At 40.4% G+C, this 12,305-nt stretch overlaps 2 protein-coding genes and 1 long non-coding RNA gene across 5 annotated transcripts in view; 2 read left to right on the top strand and 1 right to left on the bottom strand.

Annotated features, from left to right (window-relative positions):
* The first annotated feature begins 166 nt into the window (after nt 1-166).
* On the top strand, nt 167-3,805 carry LOC119485145 (zinc finger protein 239-like). Its single transcript, XM_037764499.1, has 3 exons — nt 167-786; nt 2,259-2,525; nt 2,937-3,805. The coding sequence occupies exons 1-3, from the start codon at nt 687-689 to the stop codon at nt 3,557-3,559; spliced, it is 990 nt and encodes a 329-aa protein (XP_037620427.1). The 5' UTR covers nt 167-686; the 3' UTR covers nt 3,560-3,805.
* Nucleotides 3,806-4,770: 965 nt separating this feature from the next.
* Nucleotides 4,771-12,305, top strand: part of LOC119485143 (oocyte zinc finger protein XlCOF28-like) — a 9,303-nt gene continuing 1,768 nt past the window's right edge. The window contains exons 1-5 of one of the 3 annotated variants that reach the window (XM_037764495.1): nt 4,771-5,315; nt 7,822-7,955; nt 9,962-10,914; nt 11,062-11,245; nt 12,089-12,220. In XM_037764495.1, the coding sequence (XP_037620423.1) occupies nt 7,838-7,955; nt 9,962-10,914; nt 11,062-11,245; nt 12,089-12,220 (1,387 nt within the window). In that variant the 5' untranslated portion in view covers nt 4,771-5,315; nt 7,822-7,837. The other 2 variants (XM_037764497.1, XM_037764496.1) reach the window with 2 other exon arrangements.
* LOC119485146 overlaps nt 9,256-12,305 on the bottom strand; it is a 17,231-nt gene continuing 14,181 nt past the window's right edge. Inside the window, exon 4 of the long non-coding RNA XR_005206195.1 lies at nt 9,256-9,629. This is a non-coding gene — a long non-coding RNA (uncharacterized LOC119485146). The remainder of the gene's footprint in view (nt 9,630-12,305) is intronic.

The following is a 12,305-nucleotide window of genomic DNA, read 5'->3' as shown; positions in this document are numbered from 1 at the left end:
TACTTTTATAATATATCATTTGCATGCCAGATTTAATCAGGACTATCATAATAGCTGTTTTAAATTGATTGATTTATTAATGGATTATAATGAAACACCATAAAAGTCTGTAAGATACTACAATGAAATATGTTATATTAGTGGGGCTTTTATTTTGGTTTCAAAAGCACAACCGGAAGTTCCGACATTGCTGTTATTGGGTAGCAGCTAAAGCTAGAAACGTTATCTTCAGATCCAAACGCTAGTTTAACTTAACTCATTAGTTAGGAGGCATTAATTTAACACATTGTTTGAACGTATTAAGGTATTATAATCACGTTGGACTCGGTGGTGAATCTGTGGGGACTGTTATTTGTCATTGTTGACTTGTGACAGCTTAAAGGGGAGGCTAGTGGACTAGCTAGCTGGCTAATAACAAGTTTCCTCAAAGACGGTGGTCATCCTAGCTGAGATATCTCATCTAGAGGTCACATACTGTTGTCTGTGCTGCAACTCTGGTTCATTAAATGAAACCCTATAATTAGACACGTGGTGATAATTTAAAACCTCATGATCACAGGATCAGGAGCACTTTAAAGAGAGCTGTCCAGCAGAGCAGCCCTCCTGGCCTTCTGGGACTTCCTCTGTAGCACCATCCTCTGACCTCTGACCTCACACCCCTCCCACACAACACCACATCATAGACAATGCACCTGAGCAACAAGACCGGTCCAGAGGTAAATCACCATGAAGAACAACTCAGACCTGAAACACAACAGGACCAGGATCACAGAACAGCACCTATAGGTGAGTTTGACTTAAGTGGTACAGTATTATGTTTTTTTGTGAACACATCCCAGCCAACATTTGTATGTGGGGCCCATGTGGGTAGTAAATGGGCTGAAAAATTGGCACTATATGGGATTGTTCGCGGGTTCAATAATGGCCCCGTGCCAATTGCCCTTGTGGGTTTCATGCAGGAGTACACTGGGTGTTTTATGGGCCCAATCTGGGCAACATAAACCAAAACCCATCTCGGCCCCAGGTTTAAGTTCTATGTGGGAACTACATGGGGACTCCATGGGCTGAAATATGGGTTGTAAGTTGGTTTGTCCACAGTTTTCATGGTGGCCCAATGCACTAATTTCCCAGTAGTGACCCAACTAGGAACCACACGGGTAGGGACCAACTTAGTTGACCCAAGTGGGTCCCATTTGTGTTGCCCATTCTGAGCCCATGCACTAATTTCCGATTAGTGACCCGCCTAGAACCCACATCGGTAGCCCACATGGGGAGTCCATGTGGGACCTACTTAGTTGATCCAAGTGGGCCCCAGATAAGAGGCCCATTTTGGGCCCATACCCACTTAGTACCCAGGTTGCCCCAGCATAACCCATGTGGGGCCCGCATAACCATGTTGGCTGGGATACAACACTTACAGATTTATAATCAATACTTTGGTCATGTTGTTCAAATTCTACCAGTTATGATGTAGAATATGCTGTTTGAACTTTAAACTAAAATCTTTATTGGTCAAATTTAAACAGGAATTAAATTCCAGTATATAATATTAAATAGTATATAAACATAGAATTGAATTGAATAGATCGGCCCCATTGTTACCGATACCCATTCCAGGAATTTCAGTCAGAATTGGCCCGATATCCGATCCAGTATCGGTGCATCCATAAATAATATAGAGAAAATAAAATGGAATAAACTCAAGGTACATGATTTTATTTCAATGCAGATCACATTTGTATTGTAGTTTTATTGGAAAAGGGGCAGTACAAATATTAACAGTAGGGGTGTCCAAGAGTAAGAAATGTACATAGTTGAATCTGATTGGTCAAGTCTTCGTCAAGTGATCATCGAATCATGTTTTTGCTTTCTCATGCCCTGTTTAAGCATTATGTATCGATACAGAAATAGCAAAAACAATAAACTTTTTTGCGGAGATACATGTGACCATCGCTTAACTGCCCTGTTTGTTGTGTGTAGGTGCGGCACTGTCCAAAGTACTGAAACAAAGCGGGGGAGATCGATAAACAGACAGAACATGGTTTCTTAGCCTGCTTGCTTTTCGTGGTTGTAAACAGATCTTTTGGCTGTAATTATACCCCCCCTCCATTATAGCCAATCCACAGATAGAAAGGAAACGACAGGGAACAGAGAGAGAGAGAGAGACTGTCTGCAGTTTTGTGACACTACTATTGGAGCAGCTTTATCCTTGAAAACATTACCATATGTTAACTACCTTTCCCTTTTTTTTATTTTAGAAGAAACTTTAATACGGCCAGAATCTGAACACAGCAGCTCCCATGAACAGCCTTGGGAAAAGCTGTCCGAGGAGCCAAAACAATGCCAGGGGCCTCGCAGACTCAAGAAGAAAGACTGTCCGACCTGCGGGAGAGTTTTCTCTAACAACACCGCTCTGCACCGACACCTTGTGATTCACTCAGGGAAAAGACCTTTCAAGTGCTTCATATGCGGAAGAGGATTCACGCAGCGTGGAAACCTCAAAACACACATGAAAGTTCACAAAGGTCAGAGGCAACAAGAAGTTCCTTTATCTTTAATTCAATGCTTGTTTTTTATGAGATGCTTGTGGAAAAGCCCCTGTCATGTGTTTTTCAGTGGAATCTTAATTTATTAATCTTAACTTGTAGCTTTCACTAAAGTCTTCCTATGCTACAAAGTGTTGTTTTTGATTTAAGTGTAGAAATTATAATTGGTTAACATTGTGGAACTTGTGTATGCCATGCCCTGAAGGCCCGGTCACACCAAAAAAGTGGCACAGTTCCCACTCAAGCAAATTCACTAATTGCAGTCTTTCTATTGATATGAATTGATTTCACAGTGAAATATCAATATTTTAAATGCTGGTGTTACTGTGTCTTAACAATGCAGAACTGTCTGAAAATAAATGATGATAAATGTTTTTGTTTTTCTCACAGGAGAGTTACCAAATTGGACATTAGTTCAAGAGAAGAGTCCGCCTAAAGAATCTCCTGTAATGGTTCATGTGTGTGGAAAATGTGGCATGGACTTCCCTCAGAAACAACAGCTGGAGGAACACCGAGAGAGCCACAAAAAGCCTTACGCGTGTCCTGACTGTGGCAAGACATTCAAACACGAACAGTATTTTGAAATGCATAAGCGCATACACTCAGGAGATTCACCTTTCCTCTGTTCAGGGTGCGGAAAGAGTTGCGTCACAGCAGCTGCACTTAAACAACACCAATTGATACACACTGGAGAAAAGAATTTCCACTGTGATCAGTGCGGGAGGGCATTTTCACAATCCTCCAACCTCAACTTGCACCTCAAGACTCACACCGGAGAGCGGCCTCACCTCTGCTCAATCTGCGGTAAAAGTTACTCAAAAGCATCTATTCTGAAAGTTCACCTGCGAGTTCACACCGGGGAGAAACCGTATACCTGTGAGAAATGTGGCAAGTGCTTCTATTACTCCCAAGGTTATCGAGCGCATCTGAAGATTCACGACAAGAAGCCAAAACCTCCAACAAAACCGTTGGGGAGACCAAAACAACAGCCGTTAGTGGTAAATAATCAATAATGTCACAAGAATAATAATGCTCCTCTGTTTGGGAACCAATGATTTAGTCTTTGAACATTAGTCATCATCCATCTATCACTGCTCAATATCTTATCTGGTTCTAAGTCTCAGTAAGCAGCCCAGATGATTGTTATTCTTTGGCCATGTCGTCCAGTTCCTCCATAGGGATTCTGAGGCATCCTCTAGTCTTACCAGTCCAACATGCCTCGAAAACCTGCTTTCAAAAAATAAAAAGTTTGGAACTTTCCTGCTTGTTTTACTGTTATGAACCAAAAGTGTATGTTGTCACTTTACCTTTTCCCCACCAAAGGAATAAAATATAAACACACTAATTACTGAGATTCTTTACATAAGTAGAAAAACAATGTTTAAAATACTCCATTACAAGTAAAAGTTTTGAATTCAAAATGTTCCTTTAGCAAAAGTACAGTAGTAGTATCAGCAAAATTCTAAATGTAGTGCAGTAAAAAATACAATATTTGCCAGTATGTCAAAATTGTACAGTACTTGAGTACATGTACTTAGTTACTTTCCACCACTGACACTGGATAATAATATGAAACTGACGGTATATGTATAATGAGTTCTTGTACTTTTGATAAATACACTTTGCTGACTTTTACTTGTTTAATTTAATGTGTTTGTAAAAACTGCATCAAATGATTTCGGCCACTTAGGGTCAGAAAAACAAGCTGTTAACACAATATTGACATATTTACACTAATTAATGCCTCATTTACTAAAGACAGAATAAGGAAATATGATCATTAACTGAGAGATTTAATTATTCTTTTATACCCTTCATAATACACCATTTACATACCAGATTTAAAAGTCCCATATTGTAAAAAGTGAGATTTTCATGTCTTTTATATTATAAAGGAGGTTTAAGTGGTTTATAAATACTGTTAAACTATCAAAACACTCAATATACGGAGAAACACACACAGCCCGTATTCAGAAATTGTGCGTTTGAAACAAGCCGTTAGGATTTCTGTCCATTTGTGATGTCACAAATATACAATATTTACACGGTTTCTAACATAAACATTCTAAATGTGTCCCAGTTTATTTCTTGTTGCAGTGTATGTAAATAACATCAGCTGAGGAAGTAAACATGGACCAAAACTGTTGTCTAGCAACGCAATTGAAATGCACTAAAACAGAGCGTTTCAGACAGAGGGTAAATACAGGTATATTCAGGCTGACAGTGTGAAGAAAATAACGTTTTTTTTAACATTACAGAATGTAAACATGTTCTAGTAGAAACACAAAATACGAGTATGAACCTGAAAATGAGCATGATATGGGACCTTTAATTAATCCGATTACAATAGCAGTTTAAAATGGATTGATTCATGAATCCACCATAAAAGTCTATAAGAGACAATGAAAGAAAATACATTAGTAGGAGTAACCTAACTTTGAAAGGTGTCAGTAATGCAACATCACGGATGAAAGCTGCCTTTAAAAAAACAAAAGATGAAGAAATATATTAGTGGTGCTTTTATTGTGGTGACAAAAGCCAACCGGAAGTTCCGAACCCTCCTACTAGTGGCTAGCAGCTAAAGCTAGAAAAGGTTATCATCAGATTCAAACGCTTATTTAACTTAACTCAGGAGTTAGGTAACATTAATATGACACCTTGTTTGACTATAATGAACATGAAAATGAGAAAGAAGTAGAAACATCGCCAGGTGGTTTAATAAAGTTCTTCTGTGGAGCTTCTTCACCTGAGGGACAAATCAATGCTGAGGTTGGTCAACATGTCTATTGTCTGTTGTTAAACGGTAGCTAGCTCAGTTAGCTGGGTGTTACACGTGTCGAGGTGATGTTTGCAGCTGATTTAAGGGGTTATCTTCACGTGTGACTCGATGGTGAATGTGTCCGGACTGTTGTTGACCTGCGGCTCTAGCTTAAGGGGAGGCAACCCGTTAGCTAGTGGCTAATATGAGCCTTGCTAGTGGACTAGCTGTCAGTGGCTAGCAGGCTAATAACAGAGAGGTGGTCGTTGACCAGAGCGCTGGTCACCACCACCAGGAGACATCATCTCATCCAGAGGTCAAACACTGGTGTCTGTGCTGCAGGGGGCTCCTGATGGGTTCAATTATGACACCATAATATACCAACAGGTTTGTCAATTAGGTTGCTGTCTAACTTAAATCACAATAATGTGGGAGTTAAAGGGATGGAGCAAATTGGTCCCTCAAGCTAATGCTACAGAGCTAACTGGGCTACCAGGCACAGAGAAGAGGTTTCCCCCTGAGACATTCAAACCACTTGAAAGCACAGTAACATCAGTTGTTTTGATGGTATGCACTGTAACAGTACACAGTCAAATAGTGTTGCACCTTGAATAGCTTCTGGTTATACCCAGCCAGATGTTACAACACACAGCATCCGCCCTGCTGAAGTGTCCTTGAGCAGGATGATGGATGTCTTCCAGGGTTGAGGCACTAGTTGTAGAGGGGGACAAGTGACAAGGATACTTCTCCTGTAGAGATCTGGTGCTGGAGGATGAAAATCTAAATCTACTCAGAATGTAATATAAAAAAGGACATCCTCAGCTACTGAATGAACTGATGTAACAGTACATAGTCAAATAGTGTTGCACCTGAATATCGTTATTATACCCAGCCAGATTCAAACCTCTGTTACAACACAGCATCCCGCCCTGCTGCTGAAGTGTCCTTGAGCAGGATGATGTGTGTCTTCCAGGGTTGAGGCACTGATTTCAAACTTCTCGGATTCAAACCTCTGTTACAACACAGCATCCCGCCCTGCTGAAGTGTCCTTGAGCAGGATGATGGATGTCTTCCAGAGCTTAGGCACTAGTTGTAGAGGGGGACAAGTGACAAGGATACTTCTCCTATAGAGATCTGGTGCTGGTCCTGATGGGGTTAATTATGACACCATAACATACCAACAGGTTTGTCAATTAGGTTGCTGTCTAACTTAAATCACAATAATGTGGGAGTTAAAGGGATGGAGCAAATTTGTCCCCCAAGCTAATGCTACAGAGCTCACTGGGCTACCCAGAACTGAAAAAAGAGGTTTCCCCCTGAGACATTCAAACCACTTGAAAGCACAGTAACAGTCAGTTATTTTGATGGTATGCACTGTAACAGTACACAGATAAATATTCTCTGTTACAACACACAGCATCCACCCTGCTGAAGTGTCCTTGAGCAGGATGATGGATGTCTTCCAGGGTTGAGGCACTAGTTGTAGAGGGGGGACAAGTGACAAGGATACTTCTTCCATTAGAGATCTGGTGCTGGAGGATGAAAATCTAAATCTACTCAGAATGTAATATAAAAAAGGACATCCTCAGCTACTGAATGAACTGATGTAACAGTACATAGTCAAATAGCGTTGCACCTGAATAGCTTATCGTTATTATACCCAGCCAGATTCAAACCTCTGTTACAACACAGCATCCTCCCTGCTGAAGTGTCCTTGAGCAGGATGATGGATGTCTTCCAGAGCTTAGGCACTAGTTGTAGAGGGGCACAAGTGACAAGGATACTTCTCCTATAGAGATCTGGTGCTGGTCCTGATGGGGTTAATTATGACACCATAACATACCAACAGGTTTGTCAATTAGGTTGCTGTCTAACTTAAATCACAATAATGTGGGAGTTAAAGGGATGGAGCAAATTTGTCCCCCAAGCTAATGCTACAGAGCTCACTGGGCTACCCAGCAAATCTACCCAGAATGTAATATAAAAAAAGGACATCCTCAGCCACTGAATGAATCCTTGGGATTATGATCAGGGGTGTACTGGGAAAGAAATTGAGCCCTGGACTTATCTACTGGGACAAAAATGTTTGAAATAATTATTTAATCCTAATTACAAGAACCCTGAATATGATATCTGGGATATGGTAACGAATATATCTTTATGGCTGTCAGATTTGTCCGTCAAGGTAGGCTTCGTTTATGCTTATAATGTTTGAAATAATGGACTATGATTGACATATACAACATTATTTAACATAGTAAATCACTTTGACTGTTGGGTCACTCTTTTGCAGAATTGTAATTAGGACTCTTGATATTGAAGTCTTGCAATTAATTATAATTATTTCAAGCACATCCAATGTCAGACTAGTGTTAGCACTATAATGTACTAATAGTCCAAAGAGTCAGTAACAGCAGTGTGTCTGTCGCAGCTGTCTGGCGATGTGTATTTAGTACTTTGCCATAAATTGTTATTTGAATGTCTGTTTTCTGACTTTTGATTTTTCACCTCTTCAAGGTTGTATGTTTGAGAGATGGGCTCTGAAAACCCAGAGGACTTTGGACCAGCTGTGATCCTCGCTGAGGAAGCTCAGCAAGAAATTGGATGCCTGATCAACTCTGATGGAGAAGAAGTGGACTTCTCAGATCTCGGTGAGAAAATAAATTGTGACAGCAAAGTATACTGTACGCTGAGTGAAAGGAAAAATAGAGCCCCCCCCATACATCTCAATGCAATCCAATCTAACAGCCGTGTAATGAATACTAACTTTGTGAAACTTAATATTTTGAGTCCACACTGAGCTTCTGCAGACTGTGGTGGTGCTCTGTATATGTAAATGTCGTTGCCAATATATTATGAACCAACACATAAACAACTGAAGTAGTAGTTTGAAAACTGAACATTTCAAGTGAGGTTATATTTATTGTGGGTGGTTTTTATTGCATTGACATACATCATACAAGTATTCCCATTTTTCTTTTAAAGCCCTGTAACATCTGGATGGAATATGATTAGTAATTAGGGAATTCACACTTTGAAGGAATAGTTCTAGTGTTTTGAAGTGGGGTTGTATGAGGTACTTATCCATAGTTCGTGTATTAACTACAGTAGATGATGGTCTGGAGTTTGGAGAAACAGACAGGAGTAAAGTCACTGGAGCAAAGCAATGTACTGCTGTGGACGAGGGCAGCAGCAAAACCCTATTTTAGACTTTTTAGACTTTCTGATGGGGAACTGAACTGAAATTTAAACTTATCTATGCTCTCTTCAAAGCCACCAGACTCCATAAACAAAAATAGTATAGATACGTCTCACTTTCAGTTCAGTTCCCCGTCGGAAAATATTCTATATACAGTATAGCATACACTTGATTCTTTTAGGTGAGCCTTTCTTTTAGGTGTCTAAAACACATTTTGCTGCTGCCCTACAGAGGGATAGAGGGAGCACAACACGTATCTGCTGTGGAGGTCTAATGTTAGTGATGTATGAAAGAATATTTGCAGTTACTTGATGTTCTACTCGTCAAAAGTTTGACAGGCATGGTTAGAAGAGCTATTCTAAATGATAAATTAACTTAAATATTAAGTTTAAAAGCAAACAAGATATTTACTCTGCGCTTCGTCTATAGTGCAGTATTTATCTTGTAAGGGATAATGTACAGCGAGCCGGTCATTGTTGTGAAATAAACGTCGACAGGGCGATTTCGCATCGGGGTCTTGCGTCGCCCTGAAGGGGTTTATTTCAAAACAATGACCTGCTAGCTGTTCATTATCCTGCTTATTACACGGCTACTTTCTTAAGAAATCAGTAATTTGACACAAAACTGGTCCTCCAGAGTTCGACATCAGAACTGCAACAGTCTGCTATAAAGAACTAACGCACCGTAGAACGCCATGATTTACCAATCAGAATCGAGTATTCAACAAAGCCGTGTAATAAATATAATGATTATTCAAAGTCAGCATAAACATCCAGTGTCATCTTTATGCATTCCCAGCAAAGATTGAGAGGTCTGTGCTAGATTATGATGTGAATGCATGAAGGTACCTGAATGCACCATGTCTGACAGCTTGCACACAGAATAGAGATGCAATGATTTATTTTTTATTTATTTATATTTTTTGTTATATTTATTTATTTTTGCACAATTTAAGAATACACAAACATAACAGAAATAACAAATAATATACAGTGCAGGAAGAGGCAGAAAAGCCACTGGGCTTATTTGAAGCTTCCACCTAAATAATGTTAAAATTACACAATGTCATAGAGAACACAAGATTAATATACAGAAAATAATAAGACTACATGATAGTGATCACAAACTGATTCCACTTTTTCTCTCCCAATATCGACACCTAAGTCTCAGTATGATGAGCGCTTTTTTCCTTTCAATCTTTTAAGATTTTCAATTTAATTCCTGTATAGCTGTGCGATAACTCTGACTGTAAATGATGTACTACGTTTTATAAAATAACAACTTCAGACTGAATATTTTATTGCGGAAAATCATCATCATACTGACCTACAGTCAATAAGACTCTACTACACGTGTGACTCTGAACAGCATCACTGTTCGTTGTGTTTAGGGATGAACTGTTTCCTTAACATTTTTGTTTCCCTAAATACAATCTTTCTCATCTCTCTGCTCCCACAGGAGAGAGTGCTATCCCTGGCATCGTACCTGCAGAGACTCCCTCCAAGACATTTGATCAAAGTGAAAATGAAAAACCGCCGTCTCTTCACAGCTGCTCAGTGTGTGGTAAAGACTTCCCTTACGCCTCTAAACTTCAGCGCCACCTACGCACTCACTCAGGAGAGAGGCCTTTCCCTTGCTCCATGTGTGAGAAAAGATTTCCAGAAAAGGGGCTGCTCATGATCCATGAAAGGGTCCATACTGGGGAAAAGCCATTCCCATGCACTTTCTGCGAGAAAAGGTTTGCCAGTCAGGGTGAGCTCAGGCTGCACCGGCGGACGCACACCGGCGAGAGGCCGTATCACTGCTCCATCTGTCTGAAGAGCTTTTCCCGACACTGGCATCTGAAAACTCACTTAGAGGCGATGCACTCTGAGGTTGTTGCGGGCTTTACGAGGAAGAAGTTCCCGTGTTCGGACTGCGATAAGAGCTGTAACTCAGCAGCCGAGCTGAGAGATCATCAGAGGACTCACACCGGAGAGAGGCCCTACCAGTGCTCTTTCTGTGACAAAAGGTTCGCCTTGTCGGGTACACTTGTGAGACACGAGCGTCTCCACACTGGCATCACGCCTTACCACTGCTCCGACTGCGGTAAGACGTTTGCACAGCAGTGGACTCTGACGACACACATGCGGACTCACACGGGAGAAAAACCCTACAGCTGCACACAGTGCGATAAGTCTTTCGTAGCTCCGGGAGAGCTTCGGAGGCACACCAGGATTCACACGGGAGAGAAGCCGTACACCTGCAAGGACTGTGGCAGGCACTTCTCACTGGCAGGAACTCTGAGAAACCACAAAAGGTCGTGTACACAGAACAAGAACGGATCAGTTACAGAAGTCATCTCAGATCCAGTTCAAGCTGCAGTTGGTGAATCATCCCAGCGAGACCTGACCAACAACATCAGCTCTGAGGTAGAGACAATACACAGCAATTTCATAGTAGAATCTGTGTTTCTAGTTTGATTGAGATGTTAAACTTTTTGTTCTGCATTTATACATATACTGTAGTTCTTTGGAACACCGTTGTTTCCGTTTGTTCTTATTAAACTGTTTTTCTAGGTGTCCGACAGTCAGAGTTTGCCCAGTGCAGTTGGACTCCAATCCTCAGAGGGTCTTGACTGTGACAAAGCAGCTCAGTGTGAAAACAACCTGCGAGAACCAGAAGACCGACCAGAGGACGTCGTTTCCAGTCCGCATATGAATGTAATAGTGAAAGAGGAGGAAGAAGAGGAACCTTTGTGTGGTACGTAAACATGAGATTCCACATTTCCTTCTTATGTGACACAAGGAGTGTGAATGCTTTTGATAATGATTTTGACTTGGGCAAAGTTTATGTAATAATAACGCGTTAACGCAAATTTGTTTTAATGCCACTAATTTCTTTAACGCAATTTTTCGGTTGTAGCGGTTTTAAAGCTAGATTGAAGATACTGGCACTCTATGAAACTAGAAAACCTAAGGAATCCATTGGTACTAACCATGTCATACTAGCCTGTCGGGAAGGAGGTTAAATAACGATCCAAACTTAGGATAAATTTTGGCGAGGAAAAACTGCCATGGCTATTTTCAAAGGGGTCCCTTGACCTTTGACCTCAAAATATGTGAATGAAAATAGGTTCTATGGGTACCCACGAGTCTCCCCTTTACAGACATGCCCACTTAATGATGATCACATGCAGTTTAGGACAAGTCATAGTCAAGTCAGCACACTGACACACTGACACTTGTTGTTGACTGCTGGACTTGAGTTTGCCATGTTATGATTTAAGCATATTTTTTATGCTAAATGCAGTACCTGTGAGGGTTTCTGGACAATATTTGTCATTGTTTTGTGTTGTTAATTGATTTCCAATAATAGATATTTACATACATTTGCATAAAGTAGCATATTTGTCCACTAGCATGTTGATAAGAGTATTAAATACTTTACAAATCTCTATATATCTCAATAAAAAATGTGTGATTAATTTGCGTCACTTGGAATTAACTATGGACAATCATGCAATTAATCGCGATTAAAAATTTGAATCGATTGACAGCCCCAATTTGAACAATTATGGGTTGTTTCACTTGTGTTTTCCCCCAGTAGAAGAAGCTCCTGACCAGGTGTCTGGTAGCGAGGACTGCACCATGCAGGAGGAAACTGAAAAGCAGCATCAGGAAAGCAACACAGAAATCAGGATTACAGTAAAGGAGGAAGAAGATGAATGTATTAAAAGTAAGGAAATTAGTTTACAGGAGTACAAATCCAACAACACATTAAAGATAATGTTCACTACTGTTACTGTCTTTACTGCAGTCAT

This window comes from Sebastes umbrosus, chromosome 3 (assembly GCF_015220745.1).
Source record: "Sebastes umbrosus isolate fSebUmb1 chromosome 3, fSebUmb1.pri, whole genome shotgun sequence".
In the NCBI taxonomy this organism is placed as follows: Eukaryota; Metazoa; Chordata; class Actinopteri; order Perciformes; family Sebastidae; genus Sebastes; species Sebastes umbrosus.
Note: the sequence above shows the minus strand (reverse complement) of the source record. Positions and strands in the feature narration are given on the sequence as shown.

What these genes read in the sequence shown, in the direction of transcription:
- LOC119485145 (XM_037764499.1), top strand. Translation starts at nt 687, where the DNA reads ATGCACCTGAGCAACAAGACCGGTCCAGAGGTAAATCACCATGAAGAA. An exon ending in TCACAGAACAGCACCTATAG is followed by an intron (nt 787 to 2,258) that starts GTGAGTTTGACT and finishes TTTTTATTTTAG; the next exon opens with AAGAAACTTTAATACGGCCA. An exon ending in ACACATGAAAGTTCACAAAG is followed by an intron (nt 2,526 to 2,936) that starts GTCAGAGGCAAC and finishes TTTTTCTCACAG; the next exon opens with GAGAGTTACCAAATTGGACA.